Here is a 20,346-nt window from a genome sequence, read left to right as displayed (position 1 = left end):
TCATGACCTCATCTGATTCTAATCACTCCCAAAGGATCACTTCTAAATATCAAACATTGAGAGTAAGGGCTTCAATACTTGAATTTTGGAAGGACCCAATTCAGCCCACAGCAGAGGGGATGGACAAGATCTATGGAATTTAGTCCCAGAATCTAGATGCACAAAGATTTCCCTGGGCCGGAGTCTAACAGAAATGAAACACAATAGGAAAAAAACAAAACAAAACAAAACAAAACAACTCAATTCCTGAATTTAGATCCAAACAACTGTAAAGTCCAGGATAGAAGAACTGCAACCTCACTGAGGCAGTGGGACACAGTGGTCACAGAAAGAGCTGCCTCCGCTCTGGTCAAATGCAAACACTCTTATGACAACATTACATTTGTGTATCCCTCATAACGTAATTCTAAGATGCCTTAGGAAGCTTGTGTGGGGAACTCTACTCACTGCCACCATAAAGCAAATCCTGTCATCTGTGATCCTCTTCCCCAAGTATTTTCGGGCAGGTTTAGTTGTCTTGTTTTTATTGTGGATTTTATAAAGCATTTATATATATATATATATATAAATTTTAGTTTTTTAAAAGATTTTTTCTATTTATTTGAAAGGCAGAGTAGCAGAAAGAGAAAGGGAGAGACATGCAGAGAGAACTTCCATCCACTAGCTCATTCCCCAAATGGCTGCAAATGATGGCGCTGGGCCAGGCCAAACCTGGGAGCCAGGAGCTTCCTCCAGGCCTCCCATGTGGGTGCAGCTGTTTTCCCTGGTGTATCATTGGGAAGCTGGATGGAAACTGCAGCAGCCAGGACTCTAACTGGTGCCCATATGGGATGCTGGCATTGCAGGCATGGGCTTAACCCATTATGCTGCAACACTGACTCCCAATTTTAGTTATTGATTACATAACTTGTCAGTGTATTTTGAAGGTCTTTGAATAGATATCAAGTGTCAAAGGGCCCAGAAAATCTATGAAGCAAAAATTCAAGATTGACAAAGTTAAAATTAGAACAGCTCTATGATGATTTTCTTTTAGACATTAAGGAATGATTGGGGACTGGTGCTGTGGTGCAGTAGTTAAGCCTCTGCCTGTGGAGCTGGCATCCCATTTGGGCACCTGTTCAGTCTCAGCTGCTCTGCTTCCCATCCAGCTACCTGCCAATGTGCCTGGGAAAGCAGTAGAAGATGGCTCAAGTCCTTGGGCCCCTGCACCCATGTGGGAGATCCAGAAGAAGCTCCTGGCTCCTGGCTTTGGATCAGTCCAGCTCCAGCTGCTGTGGAACCAGTGGATGGAAGACGTCTCTCTCTGTCTCTCCCTCTCTCTATCTGTAACTCTGTCTCTCAAATAAATAAATAAATCTTAAAAAAAAACAAAGGAATGATTGAATGATTGAAGCTCCGTGGAATATGGTTTGAGAACCACTGTCTTACCACACGACCTTCTCCGTTCTTATCCCCCTAACTGCTCCATCATGAGTTAGCTTTTCCCTTCTGGTCACAACATCCAGTTCTCCTAGCTCTCCTTCCTCCTTCCTCCTTCCTCAACGGAGCCCCTGCTGGCTGGATGGCGCTACAGCCAGAGTTCATTCATTGAGTTATTCACCAGGTATTTACTGATGCTTACTCTGGCTGGGCTCTCTGTGAAACACTACTGATACAATGGTGATCAGACACAAGCACAGTTTCACCTCTTTTTTTTATTTTAAAAATTTATTTATTTTGTTTGAAAGGCAGAGTTACAGAGAGAGGGAGAGGCAGAAAGAGATTTTCCATCCACTGATTCACTTCCTAATTGACTGCAACTGCTGGAGCTGCACTGATTCAAAGCCAGGAGCTTCTTCCAGGTCTCCCACGTGGGTGCAGGGACCTAAGGGCTTGGGCTGTCTTCCATTGCTTTCCCATGCGCACTAGCAGGGAGCTGGATCAGAAGTGGAGCAGCCGGGGTTGATCTGGAGCCCATGTGGGATGTAGGCAGCGGCTTAACCTGCTATGCCATAGCGCCATCCTCGGGTTACACCTCGTATGAAGTTTATAATCTAGTGTGTGTGAGATAATAACATCATCTAATTAATTGAGCTCACAATTCCAAGTTGAGATGGCATCTAAGGGAGAACAAATTGTACAGGCACTAGGAGAGTAAATATTGAAGGCAGTGACTGTGGTGCTGTTATAAACAAGTGACGTCAACATGATGAAGTCCAGAAAGTCATAGGAAGTTAATGAGTATAAGCTCTTATGATAAATACGTATATAAGGAAGTTAATGAGCATAACCTCTTATGATAAATATAGTCAAAATGCCAGTTTCCTACCACACACATCTCAAAAGAAGAAATTCTCTATGAAAACATGTATGGTCTTCCCCAGGTGGTCAGGCAATGGTCCTTGAAACCGTTAAAGCTGACCTGTCATGTGATAGGGAAGTCCTTTGCTATTCTCAGTAAACAGACTTAGAAACTTCCTGGTCAGCTGCCCTAACAGATGGTGTGGCTTAAAGACATTTATTTTCTCATAGTTCGGGGGGCTGGAGGTGAGATCAGGTCCTGTGAGGGCCTCCTTCCTCGCTGTTTCTGGCACAGCGGGAGAAACAGCTCTGATCTCTCTTCCCTGTGAGCCCACACGTATCATTTTGGGCATTCCACCCTCAGGACCGCATTTCAGCTTCTTCTCCCAAAGGCCCCTTCTACATTGTCACACTGGGAGTCAGGGCTTCAACAGGGGGTAGAGGGGGACACAGACATTTGGTCCACTCAACTTTACACAGGATACCGAATCCATACAGGTTCGGCATAAATTTAATGGGAACTGACATATCAATAGCCTCTATTGTTATCTGTCCGAGATATAACAGCCAGGTGACACTCTGTCACCTGCAAGCACCTGTGTTCTCCTTTCAAGCTTCCTCATTTAATGGGGAAATAAGGTGTGGAGCCTCAGGCTTCAGATACGATTTATGACCAAGGCTGATGAAGTAATTATTGGGGACTTATTATTTTTTGTTTCCTCATATGTGACCTAGGGCACGTGTTGTGAGAACTAGAAGAGATAATACAGGTAGAGCATCCGGCACAGGGGCTGACATATGGCAAACACTAGAAAATATTTACTATTATGTTTTATCATTTTTAAAGATTTATTTTTTTATTTGAAAGGCAGAGTTACATAGAGAGAGAGATAAGATCTTCCACCCGCTGGTTCACTCCCCGAATGGCCACAATGGATGGAGCTGGGCTGATCCGAAGCCGGGAGGCAGGAGATTCTCTCAGGTCTTCCACATGGGTGCAGGGCCCCAAACACCTGGGCCATCTTGCACTGCTTTCCCAGGTGCATTAACACGGAACTGGATCGGAAAGTGGAGCAGCTGTGACTCAAACTGGTGCCCATAGGGGACGCTGGCATCGCAGGTGTTGGCTTTACCTGCTATGCCACAAGGCCGGCCCCAATATTTGCTATTATTAACATAGCAAGCACAGGCGGAACTTGTAGGAAATTGAGACAGAAACGTGATCTTCATTTACATGGTTACTTGTCAGATGAACTAATAGTCTTGACAGTCGTCACCAAAGCAGGAATTCTTCTTGGAGGATGATTTGGCAATTTAATTGGAGAGTAAATTTATGACTCATAAGCATAATAATTCCCTTTGGTTTAATCATCATATTTCTAACAATTTGTTGTAAGAAAATAAAGGTGTGTACAAAGATTTGTGAGGAGGAGCTGGCATTGTGGTATGACCACTAAGCTGCCTCTTCTGATGCCCGCATGCCCCATGGGAGTGCTCATTAGAGTCCAGGTTGCTCCGCTTCTGATTCAGCTTCCTGCTAGTGCACCTGGGAAGGCAGCAGGCGATGCCTTCCCATGTGGGAGCTGGAGATGGAGCACTTGGCTCCTAGCTTTGTCCTGGTATAGCCCCGGCTGTGGCAGGCATTTAGGGGGTGAGCCAGAAGATGGAAGATCTCTCTGTCTGTCTCTCTGTCTTAGTCTGTCTCTGTTACTGTGCCTTTCAAGTAAATAAATATTTTTAAACAGATGTATGTAGAGGATGTTTATGATAGCATTATTTATAACAGGAAAATAACTTGGATCTTTTGAAAAATGGTAAGATTAAGTAAATTATGACAAATTTACATTTTAAAATCTGAAACATGTCTTTAAAATAACTGGAAAGAAATATACCAAAACATCCAACTGTGACTACCTGTGGATTGGGGCACTGTAGTAATTCTTATTATATTATTTATGCTTTTCTACATATCCCAAAATTTTCATAACAAATATGTGTTCTATTCACAATCAAAAAGGGCTTTGATGGTCTCCCTGTCAAAAGTTTTCCCCTTAAGCTCTGAAAACGACGATCTTGGGACGACAAGATCCCGATAGCAAAAGGATCTACCTAAAACTTGTTTGAACTGGCCTCATGCCACCCTTTCACACTCCATTGCCACTACTCCACCTTGGATCTCCTCCAGCCTGCTCGGGGACTATTGCAACAGCTCCCTAATTGCTCTCCTTGCCCCAGGCCTGGACTGTGCCACCCCAGTTCTCCACTTCGGTGGCTGCCAGAACCATCTTTCTGTAGGCAAAATCTGATTGCACATCTCCCATCTGCACCCCTTCCAGGCCCGCACGGACTTTACAACATCGAAACTCCTTGGCAGGGCAGGTCGGTCACCAGCTAGTCCTGAAACGCACACACCTCTTCCGGCTTCATTTCTCACGCTCTCCCCGGGGGACCCTGAGCTCCAGGCACACCCAGTCTGCCACGCCTCTAAGCCTTCGCACACACGTGCACTACCCTGGCGGCGGCAGCGGGTATGCGTTAGACGCCTCCTCCCCCACAAAGCCGTCTCTGACACCCACTCTGCGGTTGACAGGGTTCCCCCTGAGTACCTTTTTCTAGGCACGCAAGTCATTTAATATTGACTCACAGGGCCTCTTCCCTCATCCGACACCCCTCCTTCAAGGCCATTAGTTGCCAGCTGTTTACTAAGTGCTCACTGAGTGGCAGGCCGTGTTGGAGGCATAGTGTTTCCAGCGGCCGGCTGTTTTCTTCTTTGCCCCTGCGCACCGCAGCTGCTGCGTGCTGATTGGATGAGTGGCTCCATGAGTTATCTCTGCACAAAGGTTCTCAGACTTCCACGTGCATATGAATCACCTGAGGAGCTTGTTAACATTCAGCTCTCAGGGTCTCACCCTGAAGCGCCTGAACCATGCGCTCCTGGGTGACTTCAGGTATGCAGAGTGTTTAATAAGCTTCTCCAGTGGTTCTGACATACTCCAGAGTGTGTGAATGTCAGAAACTCCACTCCACTCTAGAAAACACCATTCTCTGTCATTCCAGGTATATATGACGTCACCCTGAATTTCAATTTCCTCAAAAGAAGAAAATCAGAGGCTGGCACAGAGGGTTAAGCTGCTGCCTGCGGAGCTGGCATCCCGTCCTGGAGCGCTGGTTCGAGTCCTGGCTTTGCCAATTCTGATCCAGCTCCTTGCTAATGCACCTGATAAAGCCCCAGGAGATGGGCCAAGTACCTGGACCCCTGCCACCGGCGTGGGAGACCTGGATGGAGCTCTGGGCTCCTGGTTTCAGCCTGGAAGAGGAACAGTGCAGGCATTTGGGGGAGTGAGCCAGTGGATGGAAGACATCTCCCTGCGTCTGTCTGTCTCTGTAACTGGCTTTTAAGTAAACAAATTAAAAAAAAAGAAAGGAAGAGAATCAGTATTTTCTCAATACTTGCTCAGTATCAGGTTCCTAGTAACTAGGTACCTTAAGTGCTTACATGATTTTCTCATTTAATTTTCATAAAAGTTCTCCGAGGGAACTACTTGTCTTCTCATTTATTTATTTTTTTTTTAAATGGAGGCCCAGAAAGATTCTGTCACTTGCCCAGGAGAAACTGTTGTTGCTGGGAACCGAATCAGGAACTCAAGACCTCTGAAGCTGTTCGGTGACACCGGGCTGCCTCCTCGCACCTGCCACAGCAGGTGCCTCTCTCTGTGTGTCTCATTTCTCTCTCTGTGTGTGCGGGTGCCCACCTGCACCCTGGCGCTGGTCCCTGATCGTGGTTTCCCCAAGCTTAGGAGAACTGGGGCAAATGAAAGCCACGCAACTCCTGGGGAAGCTGTTTGTTCTTTGTGGATTGAGTTGCTGGCTCCTAGTTGCAGTCTGGCCCAGCTCTGGATGTTGTGGGCGTTCAGGGAGTGAGTCAGAGGCTGGGAGCTCTGTCTGTCTCTCTGCCCTTTCAGTTAAAAAAAATCAATGCAACTCTCTTCAATACAGTCTATTTAATTCATCGACCTCAGTTCTGAGATTATCATCCTCATTTTTAGGATTAAAGTGTCATTTTTTTAAGTAAATAAGTAGTGATGGATTTGATAGTTTGTTCCATCTTGAAATAGCCTTACTTGGGAAAATAAAAATACAGGCAATCCTAGTTCAATATCCAAGTTTTTTTTTTTTTTTAATTTAATTGGTTCTAGAATCCCAAAATATGGTAACAGCTGCTTTCACCACAATCCTGCTCCACAGCCCGAGCCTCTTTCCCAGGCTGGCATGCCCTGTGGCAGGTGGAGGTCCACCAGAACCCTTCTGCATGAAAAGGAGGCTCAGACGCTTGTACAGGGTGCAGGGTGAGGGGTGTGTGTGTATTAGCTTTCATCACCACAATGAAACACTTCAGAGGGACGAACTTCACAAAGAGAAAAGTTCATTTCGGCTCATGTGTTTGGGGTTCCCACTGCAAGATCATGTGGGCCCCGTGAGTTCAAGTTCTCTGGTGAGGCCAGAAGATGGCAATGGCAGTGGCAATGGCAAGGCAAGTGTGGAGAAGGAGCACATGGACAGCTGAGACAGAGGGTGGCCGGCGGGGGCTTTGTAACCAGCCTTCTCTCAAGAACTAACTTCTGGGAGCACCCCCTGGTGACCTGAGGGCCTCCCACTAGGCCCACCTCCTAAACGCCATAGATTGTTTCCACCTTCTTAGTATCATCAACGTGTGACTCAGGGTTTATCTGAATGAGTTCAGAGGCCACATCCCATTCAAGCCACAGCAGAGTGTGTGTGTGTGTGTGTGTGTGTGTGTGTGTGTGTAATAATAACAGGTGGATTTTTTCAATCCTGGGGGAGAGAGGGATGGTGAACCTGCTGGGAGCCATCAGCACTGGGGGCTGGGAGAGGAGTAGGGCCACAGTTCCAGCTCTTTTTCATTTGCAGTTTAAACCCTAATGTAACCCACGAGTATTACATACTCCCAAAGCCCTCTGTTCTCAGATAGGAGGCAGGAAGTTGACCTGAAATAGGAAAACATTTGCAGAGGGCCAATGATGCAACACAAGGAATTTTTGCAACCTCTGCACAGGGTGGCTTAGCCTCACTCCTCAAAGGCCCAGCCAGCTCTTGCTGACTCGGTCTTCCTGGCCTTGGGAGGTGTGAGGAAAGGTAGGCAAGGTGGTGGTGGGAGGCTGACACTGTCATTCTGTTGGCTGTCTGACAGGGAAGTTCTGTTTTATGTCCATGTCCAAGACACAGCCTGGCCCATGGGTGCCACTTAGTAGACACCATTTCCAGGGATGAGTCATGATGTCTGCCCAGAGCAAGGGTCTGAGCAGGGACATTATCTGTCTGGGAAGACGGGTCTCTGTGGAGAAGGGCTAGGATGGTCTTCTCCCTCCTGGTGTCCCAAGACTGGTCCCCGGAGGCTGACATTAATGGGAGAAGTCCTGGGGCTTGAGTGCTACCTTCTAGGTGTGATCTTTCTTTCTTTCTTTCTTCTTCTTCTTCTTCTTCTTTTTTTTGACAGGCAGAGTGGACAGTGAGAGAGAGAGAGACAGAGAGAAAGGTCTTCCTCCAATGGCTACCGTGGCCGGTGCTGCTGATCTGAAGCCAGGAGCCAGGTGCTTCTCCTGGTCTCTCATGCGGGTGCAGGGCCCAAGCACTTGGGCCATCCTCCACTGCACTCCCGGGCCACAGCAGAGAGCTGGACTGGAAGAGGAGCAACTGGGACAGAATCCAGTGCCCCAAACCGGGACTAGAATCTGGTGTGCCGGCGCCGCAAGGTGGAGGATTAGCCTAGTGAGCCACGGTGCTGGCTGTGATTTTTCTTGAAAGCCATGCTGCTTTCAACCCTAGACACTTATCCTGCCTGGCTTCTCCTGACTCCTACAAACTTCCTAACACAGAGATAGGAGCTACTCAAAGGCCTGCTACCTCTGAGAGCTTTGGGTCTGGACAGGGTGGGAGGGCTGAATTGGATGACCATGGAGCCAGGACCCCTGGAAGCTTGGGTGTTGCGGGGTGGGGGTCACATAACTCTTCCTGTGGGAGACCACACCCCCTTAAAGGGATCCCTCCTGAACCATCTCTGGCATTGAGCCCCTTTAAGAGACTCATAGCTTGACAGCTTGATGGTTAGAGAAATCACTTGTTTTTGAGGCCTGAAGATGCGCTCATCAGCAGAAAAAAGAAGGCAGGCATCTCGTGGTGGGGGCTGGGGGCATTGTGCAGGACACCGCATGTGTGTTAACAAACTACATTTCACATCACTGCTGTGGGGTATTTTATAGAAAATGAAACCAAGGCCCAGAAAGGTTAAACAACTCTCCAAGGCCACAAAGGAGATGAAGAGCTTGGAGTTACACCCAGGACCCAAGCCTAGAGGCTAACCGAGGAGCCCAGCATGTTCTTAGGGGCACGGGTCCACTTAGTATTTCAGGAAAGCCTAAGATGGAGCCCCAGCTGAGGATCTGGCAAGATGAGTTCTGAGAAAGCCTTTGTCTTTTGTTGTTGTTTTTAAGATTTATGTATTTGAAAGGCAGAGCATGGTAGGGAGAGGTCGGTGGAGAGAGAGAGAGAATGAGTGAGCAAGCTTCTATCAGCTGGTTCACTCCCTCAAGTGGCTGCAATAGTCAGAGTTGGGCCAGGCCAAAGCCAGGAGCCAGGAACTCTCTATTGGGTCTCTCACATGAGTGGCAGGGGCCCAAGTGCCTGGGCCATTGTCCACTGCCTTTGCAGGTGAATTAGCAAGAAGCTGGACTGGATGCAGAGCAGGTGGGACTCAAACTGGTGTTCTGATAGGGCATGCTGGCTTCACAAGCAGTGGCTTGACTCGCTGCACCACAATGCCAGCCCCTGTCATTTTCTCCAGTGTCCCTGGGAACAGACTCTGCATCAGTGGCCATGGTGGCCACTCCAGGGCTCACCTTTCTGGTCCAAGTGGGCTGCAGCACAGCAGACGCATTCTGGAATGAATGTCTTCAGGGGATGGATGACCTAGGAGTTGAAATTCCTGGGTGGACTCCTGGAAGCAGGAAGGGCAGGAGTTGACGAGGTCGAGCTGCACACAGACGTGGGCCATGGAATTGGCAGTCAGCAATGGACACTGGTCATGAGCCTCTGTTTTCAAAGCTTCTGACCCCCCGACATGGGGAAGCAGGATGGCTGTCAGTCACCCATTCTAGAAGGAGGGACAAAATCACAAAGCCACAGATGACCAGTGTGCATGTCTACTGCTCTGGATGTGTCTGAGTCTTTCCTAGGGAGGATACTCGTGTCTGGACATACCCAGGTGTGCCAGAGGCATCCTTAACATTTCTGTTTACCTGTGCGTCTGCCTCCTCCCTTGCTGTCTCCCCAGGGCTTGGTCTCATTCTTCTCCACTCCCTCACATATCTTACCCAGGTTATCTCTGGTTAATCACGTCTACTTGGCTTTCAGGATGGCTGTTGACTTCCAAGGTTCCCTTCTGGGCCTGAGCTCTAGATTGGTATCTAGCTCCTCTCCAATACCTTGACTTGGCTGACGCACATTCAGGTCACGTTTAACAACTCCACTTTCTCCCTGACACTGCTGTCAGGACAACGACTTTGTCACACTCTCTTCAGCATTTCTGGCTTCCTCTCCAGATAGAGGGTGAGGTGGGAGGGAATGAGAAGTGGAAGGGCTTGGGAGAGCTGGTTAGAAGTATTGTAGGGGTCTGGAACAGACATAGAGAAATTACCCAAGACCCAGCATCAGGTCAGGGATCAGGTAGACAGTTCAGAGCTGTTTGACAACTCCAAGTGGGATAAACAAGTGAGAGAAAGTATCCTATGGCAGAGCCATGGGGGTTGGGGGTGAGGGCAGTCACCGGCTGAGAAGCAGCAAGGCAAGATCGGAGTGAGGGTTGGTCACCATCTCTAACGTGTACTGCCCATGCCTTGGCAGGTAAGAGCCAGGAGTAATCAATCAGGGAAGGAAGAGAAGACAACTGACCTACTGTTGTCCTCTAGGTCAAGTCTAAATCCTTGGTAGAACATTCAAGACCTTCCCTGACCTGGCTCATGCTTCCTTTCCAGTTTGTTTTCCTCTCCCTAGCTTACTCGAGCACTACAGATACCGCTCTCAATTCAGTGCACGCCCGCACACACACAACTCCCTCTGCCTTCATAATCCCCGATGTGTGCTCAGCGCTGACCAGCTCATGCTCCTAGATTTAGCCCCTGCTTCTTCAGCTGCTCCAGGTGCACTTAATGATTCTGATGTCTTTCGGATGTCATCTGTGATGTGCCCTCATAACTGAATTATTTCAGTTGCACAACTTGTTTACATGCCTGCCTCAGGGGAACTGTGAGCTCCATGAGGGCAGAGCTTACATAACATATATATATATATACACACACACACACACTTATATAACATATATATACTTACATAACATATATATATACTTACATAACATATATATATACTTACATAACATATATATACTTATATAACATATTTATATGTTTTAAAACATTTACTTGGAGGGGTGGGGAAGAGAGAGAGAGAGAGAGAGTGAGCGAGCTCCATTGGGGTTCATCCCCAAATGCCTGCAATGGCCAAGGCTGGGTTGAACTGAAGCCAAGAGTCAGAAACTAAATCCAGGTTTCCCATAGGAGAGGCAGGAATTACACTGAATTTTGGCATCACTGATGTCACTCATGGTCTGCATTAGCAGGAAGCTGGAGTCAGGAGTTGGAAGTGGGTATTAAACTCAGGTACCGTGATACAACACGGGCATCTTAACCAGAATCTCACTTGTTAGGTTAAACACCCACCCCTATTCAACATTTTAAACTCCAACACCTAACATGGTGGCGCACACGTAGTAAGTGCACAGTGAACATTTGTTGGGTGAATGAATGTGTGACTGGGTTCACATTTGTACCGAGGAGACAAAAAGTATACAGAGAACACAATTATGTGACAAGGACCATAATAACAGGTCATTTTGGGTACAGAAAGGAAGGAATGCCATTTCTCAGGCAGCACAATTCTGTAATGTGCGATTCAAAATAAAAACAGAACAGTAAATAAAAATGTAGTTTTTGAGCAAACAAAAATTCTTACCCTTCTGGATGAAATTAGGATAAGCCTTTTCTTTTCGGAAGGGGGCAGTGCCTGAATCTGTCAGAGCACTGGCACACTCAAGATTTTAACTGAGAACTCAATGATGATTCAATGCATTGACTCTTGGGCAGGGCTAAAGAAGCCAGGTGTGGGTGAAGAGGCACCGAAAGACCAGCAATAGCAGGTGGAGCGGCTGCAACCCCAGGCCTACAGGCAGAGGGATGGAGCCTGGAGCTGCAGTCACGGCGGATCCCAGCCAATCTCAGCCTGGCCCAGCAGGCTTCATCCGTGCTCTCCCATCCTCATTACAGCTTTGGCTCTCACTGGCTGAACTCAACCCAAAGCTGGAGCCCTGGTGATACAGTCCATAGAACTCCGGCTCCTAGGCAAGGTGGGGAAGGGCCAAGAAGGGATCTGGGCAGTGAGAGGGTAATGGGATGAGAACCAGGGTGCAGGGAGGATGCTTCAGTTTTGTGGTTGACCTATGTAGATACAGGGTTCTTCAAAAACTTCACAGAAAATATGTATCATGAAAAAATATGCATGGATTTCGATATTTTTGTAGCCAAAAAAATCTATCTTTTAACTCAGGTTTTTAATGAACTTTTTGAAATACCCTGATATGATTAGCTTGTCCATTGATTAAGCAAGCACTGGCTTGAACTCTGTGAAAGAAAATTCTAGGACCCATGTTTGTACATTTAGGCTTTTGTGTACGTAAGCTTATTAACATCTGTGCCACTGTACTGATAGGTCCAGGGTGAGGCTCCAGGCATATAGGTGTTCAGAAAGCTTCCCAAGTGAACATGAAGGCCCCACTGATACAGTCTGCATTTGCATTCCCATAGGTAGGCAACAACAAGGCCCAGAGAAATTAGCAATGGCATGGCACAGTCACTCAGGTGACCTCAGAGGGTGTGACTGGAAAACTGAATGGCTGTACCTGTCTTCTAGTCCAATTCCTGCATTTTCCTGATGAGGAAACTGAGGCTGTAAACATGGAGTGACGTGCCCAAGTATGCAATCACCAACTCATGGAGGAGGAGGCGTTAGTACCAAGCACAGAATAATTCTCTGGGCCGGTGCTGTGGCACAGCAGGTTAAGTTGCTGTCTGTGATGCCAGCATCCCATATGGGCGCCGGTTCAAGTCCTGGCTGCTCCACTTCTGGTGCAGCTCCCTGCTGATGCACAGGGGAAAGCAGCGGAAGATGGTCCAAGTGCTTGGGCCCCTGACCCCCATGTGGGAGACACAGATGAAGCTCTTGGCTTCGGTCTGGCCCATCCTCAGCCATCACAGCCATCTTGAAAGTGTAACAACTGAAGGAAGATCTCTCTCTTTTTTTTTCTTGTCTGTTTCTCTCTCTCTCTCTCTCTCTCTCTCTATAACTTAAATAAATAAATCTTTAATAAAAAAGGCACAGAATAATTCTCAATCCAGTGTTCTTCTGGGGCAGCACACTTTGTAGTGTGTGTGTGTGTGTGTGTGTGTGCGCGCACGTGCATGACAAAGCCCTGGGTACCTGAAACTCCTGGAGACCGCTAATTAGGGCTGGTCATCAGCTACCGCCCCGCTATTCCCATCACAGACCACTCACCCAACCTTTGGGATGTATCAGAAATCTCTGTCTCCAGGAAGCTCGGGAGGCTGAAATGCCCTGGAATCAGCAGCCCTTCCCTTTTCGCCATCCCACAAGACACGTCAGGGGTGGGCGGAGCCTCAGAGCTCACCCACTCACAGTACTCAGTGTCAGAGAGGGGAAGAGATTCAGCCACTCTCGGGGGATGCAAGTGGCAAGGCTGGGACGACATTCCAGTCTGGTTGGCTGCCTACCAGTCCACCCACCTTGTGTTTGGGAATACGCACGGCTTCAGAGGTGCTTATGCACCTTTAGTCTACTTAACGTCAACATTAAATCCTCAGGGCTGGTGCTGTGCTGTGGAGGGTAGAGCGACTGCCTGCAGCGCCGGCATCCCATATGGGTACCAGTTCAAGTCCTGGCTGCCCCTCTTCCGATCTAGCTCTCTGCTATGGCCTGGGGAGGCAGTGGGGGGTGGCTCGGGTGCTTGGGACCCTGGACCTGCATGGGAGGCCCAGAGGAGGCTCCTGGATCCTGGCTTCAGATCAACCTGGTCCTGGCCATTGTGGCCATTTGGGGAGGGAACCAGTGGATAGAGGGCCTCTTTCTCTCTGCCTCTGCCTCTCTGTAGCTCTGCCTTCCAAATAAATATTCCTGAAGTCGTACTTATGAAATGCATGAAGTTTGCATTCTTTAAATAAAAGGTTTCTTTGGGGGGCAGGGAAGGCCAGGCAATAAAGAGATTGAAGAAAAAAAAATCTTTAGAAAAATCATTAAACTCTCTTGATGTTTCTTCGGCAAAGTTACTCACACTTCTTGGGGTCCTTAAGGGTGCTCAGGTCTGCCTGTCACTCCTGTTTTGGTGTGTGTTACAGTTGTCTTCGAGTTGTGAAACGTATGTGCCTGAGGCCAACTGACTGTGTTTGTTTCTATATTAGGGTTCTGGGTCTACAGGCTGAGGCTTGCCCATACACGTGTCTGTTCTCACACTGAGGGTGTATGTCAACCGGCAGGTGTTGGTTTTCTGGCTGCGTCCTTAAGGTGACTGTGACACTGGACAGTCTTGTGTATGTGTGGATCTACAGGCCTCGTTTCACGTCCAAGGCTGTGTGCTTGCATCCAGTGAAAGCTGGGTGTAACTGCAATTGTGCCTCCAAGAACGGTATGTTCAAAAACTGAACGGGATGTTTTTGAATTTTGTTCCTGGGTATGAGAACATGTGTGCAACCGTGCATCCATGGCAGAAATATGTGTCTCCGCCAAGCCTGGTCCTCACCCAGGCATGGGGTCACGGTCACGTTCTGGGATGCCTCGGTACGGCCTCCCTCCCCGGAGGAGCTGGGCCTCGCGGCCCCGCCTGCTGGCCCCAGGGCACTCCTTCCCCTCTCGGGCTGCAGCCGGACCAGCCGGGCCGGCGTCGGCAGCCGGGCCCCGCCCCCCGGCGCCAGGCCCCGCCCCCCGAGCTCCGGCTCGCTGATTGGCCGAGGCGCGGGTGACGCCGCGGGGTTCATAGAACCCCGAGCGCCCGGCGCGCGGGAGGTATTGTCCACTACCCCGGCTTTGTTACGTCGTCTGCTGCTCACCTGGCCGCGGGCGCGTGCTGGCCGTGGCAGTTCGGAGCAGGGTCCCCGCCAGCCGCCGCCGCCGCTGCCGCCGCCGCCATGGTGTCCCCGGTCACTGTGGTGAGTGAGCGGGCGAGCGAGCCGGCGTCCCGGGCGGCCAGAGCCCACCCGCTTGGCTGTAGCGCTGTGACGGGCCACGCCGCTGGGGCCTTGACGGGGCAGGGGCCCTGCGGCGGCCGACGGCCCCTGGTGGGGCGGCGGGCGCTGGCACTGCCCCGGCCGCCGGACCCGCGGCGCCCCGCCCCCGCGCGCCCCCCGCCCGCGGGACGGCGGAAAACAGAGCACACGTGACTCGGAAGCGTGACTTTGTTGATCTCTGCGCGTCTGGCGCGGGGCGCGGGGTCGCGCGGGGGAGGCCCGGAGGGGTGGCAGACTTGGTCCTCCCGAGACTCCTGTTCTGACTTCGTGTCCGCCCCTTCTTCGTCTTAGAAACAGGTCAGGCTGTGGAGGGGCGGCCCCGAGTCTCAGCAGCGCTGCTAACGCGCTGGGGGAAGCAGGGTCCTTGTCTGTGGACACCCCCTCCTTTCCAGGCTGTCTCAACTCCAGCTTTTGTCTTGCCTCCCTGCCCTTTTTTAGAGCCGGGTTCCCTGGGACTGTCCAGACCTCCCAAGCTACTTCCTGCCTGTCGGTTTCTCTTGCTAGGACATAATGGGGCTAGGAGGGGCATGGAACCAACGTCAGTGCCCCCGAGTGCCGCAGGTGGATGCAGAGGGAGCGGGGGCTGGGTCTCTGACCTGCCAACCTTGATGGTGGTGGTGGTGGGGGATTTCCATGGGAGGGGGAAGGCGCCTCTTCTCTGGCAGAACTAGGACAAGTGTCCACCCCAACCCCCCTCCTCAGGGTCTGATCCGGGAGTCCGGGTGTGTCCCCAGAGCACTGTGCCAGACAGCTCATCAGTCAAAGACACAGTCACTTTGGGGGCGGTGTGGGTATACAGGGGGACCCTCAGCTGCTCTGGTCCCCCAGAAAGGAGCTACAGGGGATCACAAATTCAGAATATCTGCAGCCATCCCCTCCTCCAGCTTGGACTGTGCCTGCAGTGCCCTGGAGTGAAACCTTCCTTTAGCTGCCCTCCCCCCTAATCCCGGCTGAGACCAAGTCAGCTGCTTTAACTTCCCCCTCTGAGTTCCCCACGGCCTCCCAGCCTGTCTGCTGGCTCCAGATCAGAAGCTGGACAGAGAGCCCTCCCCTCTTCCTGCCTCCTTGTTGACTAACTGGCCCTCCCCTTCTCCCCAACCCTGAAATATCTGAGTTTAGGGATGGTTTTGTTGCTCCCAATTTGTGAGTCTGTTTCTCGCCCCAGCATCTGAACACCTCTGCTTTCCTTTGATGCCTCTGGTCCAGGCGGGGGCAGGTGGAGTGGAGGCTGAGCAGCACAGGGGCAGAGGAGCGAGCCTGCAGCGTGGAGGTGGTTGTCACTGCCCACCCTCCCACATTCCTGGCGCTTACCTAGTGTTGCCAGAGGCCTAAGCCTGTGCCCTGGCCCCACTACTGAGGATCAGAAGTTGGCCACTCAGGGCGGCTCTGTGGTTTCCCGCTGAGTCCACTCCATTCCAGACAGCTGGAGGCTGACGCTGGCAGAGAGAGGGGCTAAAGGGACCCTGAGGAGGGGAGGGAGGGCATGGGAAGGGAGAAGCATCCTAAGGGCTGTTTTCTGCCGAGTGAGTGATCATTCCAGTTTAGCCCAAGAGAGGACATGGATAACAACAACAGTGGGGCCCTTCTCCTGCCTGACGAATTGAGCCTCAGGGTGGTTGATGGGTTTGCTCACACCCTGCGGGCTGGTTGGGGCAGGTGAGGCTGGGCTTTCTGTGTCAATACTGCTTCCCCGGGGTGGGGTGTGTGTGTGTGTGTGTGTGTGTGTGGTGTGTGCTGGGGTAGGCCCACCTCTGGGGTGGACACCTAGGCTGAGGGTGCTGGCTCTGAGCCCCACTACGGGCCTCTGAGCTGCCAAAGCTCTGAGTGCTGCCCATATCCCGTGTCCTCCAGGTGAAGAGTGAGGGACCCAAGCTGATGCCCTTCTTCAAGGCCACCTGCGTGTATTTTGTGCTGTGGCTGCCCTCATCCAGCCCGTCGTGGGTCAGCGCCCTCATCAAGTGCCTGCCCATCTTCTGCCTCTGGCTCTTCCTTCTGGCTCATGGCCTTGGGTTCCTGCTGGCCCATCCCAGCGCCACGCGCATCCTAGTGGGACTCGTCTTCTCTGCCCTAGGTGATGCCTTCCTCATCTGGCAGGACCAGGGCTACTTTGTGCACGGTGAGTGGCCCCAGTAGCTGCCTGGCCGGGGTCCTGGGGCTGGGGGCCAGAGGGTTTAGGGGGAGGGTCAAGGATTTGGAAGTGGGGGCTTTGACCCGGAAGGAGTCTGAGAGTTTCTGAGGTCGGGGACCATGGAAGCCCCTGTTGGAGGATGCCCTTGCATGTGATCTGGAGTCCTTGAGGGGAGTGGGGAGGTGTGGTCTTTACCCAGGCACCTTTCCCACCCTGTTACTCCCACAGTGAAGCCTCTGGGCAAACACTTGTTTACCAAGCCCGCCCTCAGCATCCCTCATCCCTTCTCCCAGGTCTGCTGATGTTTGCTGTGACCCACGTACTCTACGCCTCAGCCTTTGGCATGCGGCCACTGGCTCTTCGGACAGGTCTGGTGATGGCAGTGCTGTCAGGCCTGTGTTATGCTATCCTCTACCCGGGCCTCTCGGGTGCCTTCACGTACCTGGTGGGGGTCTACGTGGCCCTCGTCAGCTTTATGGGCTGGCGAGCTATGGCAGGGCTGCGGCTGATGGGGGCAGCCTGGCGTTGGACTGAGCTGGCGGCTGGCAGTGGCGCACTGCTGTTCATTGTCTCAGACCTGACCATCGCCCTCAACAAGTTCTGCTTTCCTGTGCCCTACTCGCGGGCTCTCATCATGTCCACCTACTATGCAGCCCAGATGCTCATCGCTCTGTCCGCAGTGGAGAGCCGGGAGCCTGTGGAAGACTACAGACTGAGCAAGGCCAACTGAGGCACCAGGGTCTGCTCACCCATTCCCCTGGGGCTGGACTCCAGACCCTGGGAACCTGCAGGAGCTGGATCAGGATGGCTGCAATGCCAGCCTGGGGCAGCAGGTACCACTTGGGGAACTTGCGAGTTTGAGGGGTAAGCCAGCAAAGGATCTCCCAAGCAAAGCTAGTGGTACAGGACAGTGCTGAGAGCTAAGAGGGAGCCTCACGCCCTTGCTGGCGCCAGAAGTAGACATCTCCTCGCCTCTATCCCATCAGGATTGTCGGAGCCCCTGGAGGGTGCTGGTGCTTCTTAAGCCCCTCTTGCCCTACTGGGTGGAAGAGGCTGACTCCATCTCTTATGCCCAGGGCCAGTGGCAAGGCTGGGATCACCCCCTCCCACCATTTCTGGTCTGCACAGAGTTAAGGGAAAGATGAGGGAAACCTGGGCTGAGATGACTTGGGCCAATGGCACGAGTCCTTCTCACAGGTCCCTAACTGGGAAGAGTGGGTGAGGGTGGAGGCTCCCTTTTCCTGTCTATCCCTGTTACTTGAACAATCTCAGTCTCTAAGTAGGGTAGGTGGGAAGGTGAACTGGTGTCTGTCCCCGGTAGGTAGAAGAGGGAACTTCTTTGGTCTGGGAGCTTGGGGTCCCAGGGATTCAAGTTGTCCCCATCTCTCTGACAGGCCAGCCCAGAGCTCAGGCCCCACACCACCCCTTCAGACTTTATCCCTAGGGCTAGAGTGAACCATGCCAAAGGAAGGGGCCAGCCTGCGCGCGCGCGTGTGTGTGTGTGTGTGTGTGTGGTCTCCTGGCCTTCCTGTGTCTTTCTCTGCCTATGTTTCTGTCCTGCTGTCTGTCTGAGTCTCATAGGGAGAGGGCCTCAGGGAGCTGCTGAGCCTGGCTCAGAGAGCTGGGGTCCCTCCCCACAATGCTTACACTCTCAGTGCTTCCCTCTCTGTCCCTCCTGCACTGGGAGCAAGAGGAGGGGCTTCAATGACACTCTGGGTCTTAAGACTAGAGGCACAGTCAATGCAAGGGGAGCAAGGATGGGGCAAGCCCATCCTCTACTTCCCGTGTGAATAAAAATAAAAACTGAGGGCCGTTGGCTGCCTTGCTTGTCTGCCTGTGTGGCATGTGCCTGTTCTGGAGACGGGGTGGCGGCCCAGTGTGTCCTCACAGCCTGGGTCACGGTCCTGGCCAGTGCGTCTTGCTTGGCACCAGGCTGGCTCCCTGGCTCTGGTGACACTGTGATGGCTGGCGTGGGTCTCGCTTCCCTGCTCACATACATGGGTGAGGGTATGGTTCGGGAGGACGGGAGATGGGTAGCATTTGCCGTGATCCACGTTCGGCCTTAGGCATAGCCGTCCGACATGCTTGGTGATCCTCAGGTACCCAGTGTCCTCGACTGATGCCCGTCTTCTCCCTTCCCCTCCCCAGACCTGCCACCTGCTCTAAAGTGGGCCAGATTCCCTCCAGCCATCTCCTGGGACTCTGGGCTTAGTTGAACAGCTGGCCGGGAGGAGTGGGATTAGATGAGCTGATTCATACTTAAGCTTTGAAGCCCTGGCAAAAGAATGAGCTACCTCCATTTTTTTTTTTTTAAAATAAACAGGTAATACCCCAACCCAGAGGTAGAAAGTCTTGGGTGGCGGTGAACTTGCCATTAGTATAGGTGTTGCACATTTGTAGGGGAATGTGATAGTAGGAGACTCAACTTTCATACAGGCATTGGATGAAGCAGTGCTTTTCAAACCCTAGTTTTTATAGAGATTGCTGGTGGGGGCCAGCAAAAGAATAAGGAGAGGAGGAAGGCAAAAGAATAAGGAGAGGAGGAAGGCTCAAAAGATCCCTTGTCTTTGTTCCAAGTTTGGTAGCTTTGTCAAAATTTTTTAAAGGAAGGACTGTGGTACACAACTTAGTTTGAAACTTAGGGGACTGGTTGATGAATCATTCCCAGCTCTGCGAGTGGGAACCCCAGACATGAAAGAGGGAAAGTGCTGATCTTTTCAAACCCCAGAACTCTTGAACACAGAGCCTACTGGAGAAGAACTGTGAGGGAGCAGCATGGAGAGAAGTGTGAAGTCAGCAAGATTTGCTCCCGTCCCCGGAGGATGTCGGGAGGTGCCGTGTGGCTGTGGGGGAGGGGAAGGCAAGCCAAGGGCAGGCGACGGGGCTGCTCACTCCCCTGTGAATGGGTTTTTGGACCAGGATCTTGGGGCCAGGCCAGGGAATCCCCCTCCTACTGTGTCCGTCCCCTTGGTTCTTGCTGGCCAGCACCCACAGTAACAGGACAGGGTGAGCTCAGTTTATTGTCCTACCCTTCACTGAATGTTTATATTGACAGGGAGGAAAGTGGCCTCCCTGTACTGGGGCCATGCAGGGGCCAGGCCACTAAGCTCCACATCCTATCAGCTTCCGGATGCCTGGGCTGGGCTGGAGGCCACGTAAGGTGCTTTGATTTCTTCTGCAGACTCTGTTAATGGGTGCCAGGGTTGTCTTGTCATTTTTGTCTGAAAGAGCAAAGCAAGTATTCGTTAGTGTTAGGAAAACGCCAAAGTGCTAGTCTTGGAGTTACTCCCCAGGAAACAGACTGGACCTGGGACCCTCAGTCCTGGGATGGCCTAGGATTTGCCATTTTCAGCACTGAATGTTTGCCAGGCATCGTGCCAGACGCACTCCCATGTGCTGTCTAATTCAAGCCTCAGGGCCTCAAGGAACAGATGAGGGAACCGCCTCAGAGAGGTGGTCTGTGGAGATCCCGTGGCTTGTCAGTTTTGGAGCCAGGGCCCTGGGGCCACGTGCATC

The 20,346-nt window shown here is 51.5% G+C and overlaps 2 protein-coding genes and 1 long non-coding RNA gene across 5 annotated transcripts in view; 1 reads left to right on the top strand and 2 right to left on the bottom strand.

Moving 5' to 3' along the window:
* Positions 1 to 1,688: 1,688 nt before the first annotated feature.
* On the bottom strand, positions 1,689 to 14,667 carry LOC138849346 (uncharacterized). Its single transcript, XR_016218442.1, has 3 exons — positions 14,526 to 14,667; positions 9,195 to 9,448; positions 1,689 to 2,033 (listed from the first exon to the last, which is right to left on the bottom strand). It is a non-coding gene; the product is annotated as an uncharacterized LOC138849346 (long non-coding RNA).
* Positions 14,493 to 18,661, top strand: TMEM86A (transmembrane protein 86A). Of its 3 annotated transcripts, none has more exons than XM_002721367.6 (3): positions 14,493 to 14,624; positions 16,554 to 16,818; positions 17,124 to 18,661. In XM_002721367.6, exons 1-3 carry the CDS (start codon positions 14,604 to 14,606, stop codon positions 17,558 to 17,560), a joined length of 723 nt encoding a protein of 240 aa, XP_002721413.1. In that variant the 5' UTR covers positions 14,493 to 14,603; the 3' UTR covers positions 17,561 to 18,661. The 3 variants fall into 3 exon arrangements, with proteins under 3 accessions (XP_002721413.1, XP_008273349.1, XP_008273350.1); XM_008275127.5 differs by lacking the exon at positions 14,493 to 14,624 and adding an exon at positions 14,865 to 14,999; XM_008275128.5 differs by lacking the exon at positions 14,493 to 14,624 and adding an exon at positions 14,995 to 16,358.
* IGSF22 (immunoglobulin superfamily member 22) overlaps positions 17,399 to 20,346 on the bottom strand; it is a 21,719-nt gene continuing 18,771 nt past the window's right edge. The window contains 2 exon segments of the mRNA XM_089305373.1: positions 17,399 to 20,019; positions 20,022 to 20,051. Of these exon segments, the coding sequence (XP_089161499.1) occupies positions 19,874 to 20,019; positions 20,022 to 20,051 (176 nt within the window). The 3' untranslated portion in view covers positions 17,399 to 19,873.

Source organism: Oryctolagus cuniculus, chromosome 1 (assembly GCF_051225735.1).
Source record: "Oryctolagus cuniculus isolate XC-2025 breed Fujian yellow rabbit chromosome 1, ASM5122573v1, whole genome shotgun sequence".
Classification (NCBI taxonomy): Eukaryota; Metazoa; Chordata; class Mammalia; order Lagomorpha; family Leporidae; genus Oryctolagus; species Oryctolagus cuniculus.
The sequence above is the reverse complement of the archived record's forward strand: the minus strand, read 5'-3'. Positions and strand labels throughout refer to the sequence as shown.

Bases quoted from the DNA above. Each gene is read 5' to 3' on its own strand.
- TMEM86A (XM_002721367.6), top strand. From the start codon at position 14,604: ATGGTGTCCCCGGTCACTGTG. The intron at 14,625-16,553 runs GTGAGTGAGCGG...CGTGTCCTCCAG, and splicing joins TGGTGTCCCCGGTCACTGTG to GTGAAGAGTGAGGGACCCAA. The intron at 16,819-17,123 runs GTGAGTGGCCCC...CCCTTCTCCCAG, and splicing joins CCAGGGCTACTTTGTGCACG to GTCTGCTGATGTTTGCTGTG.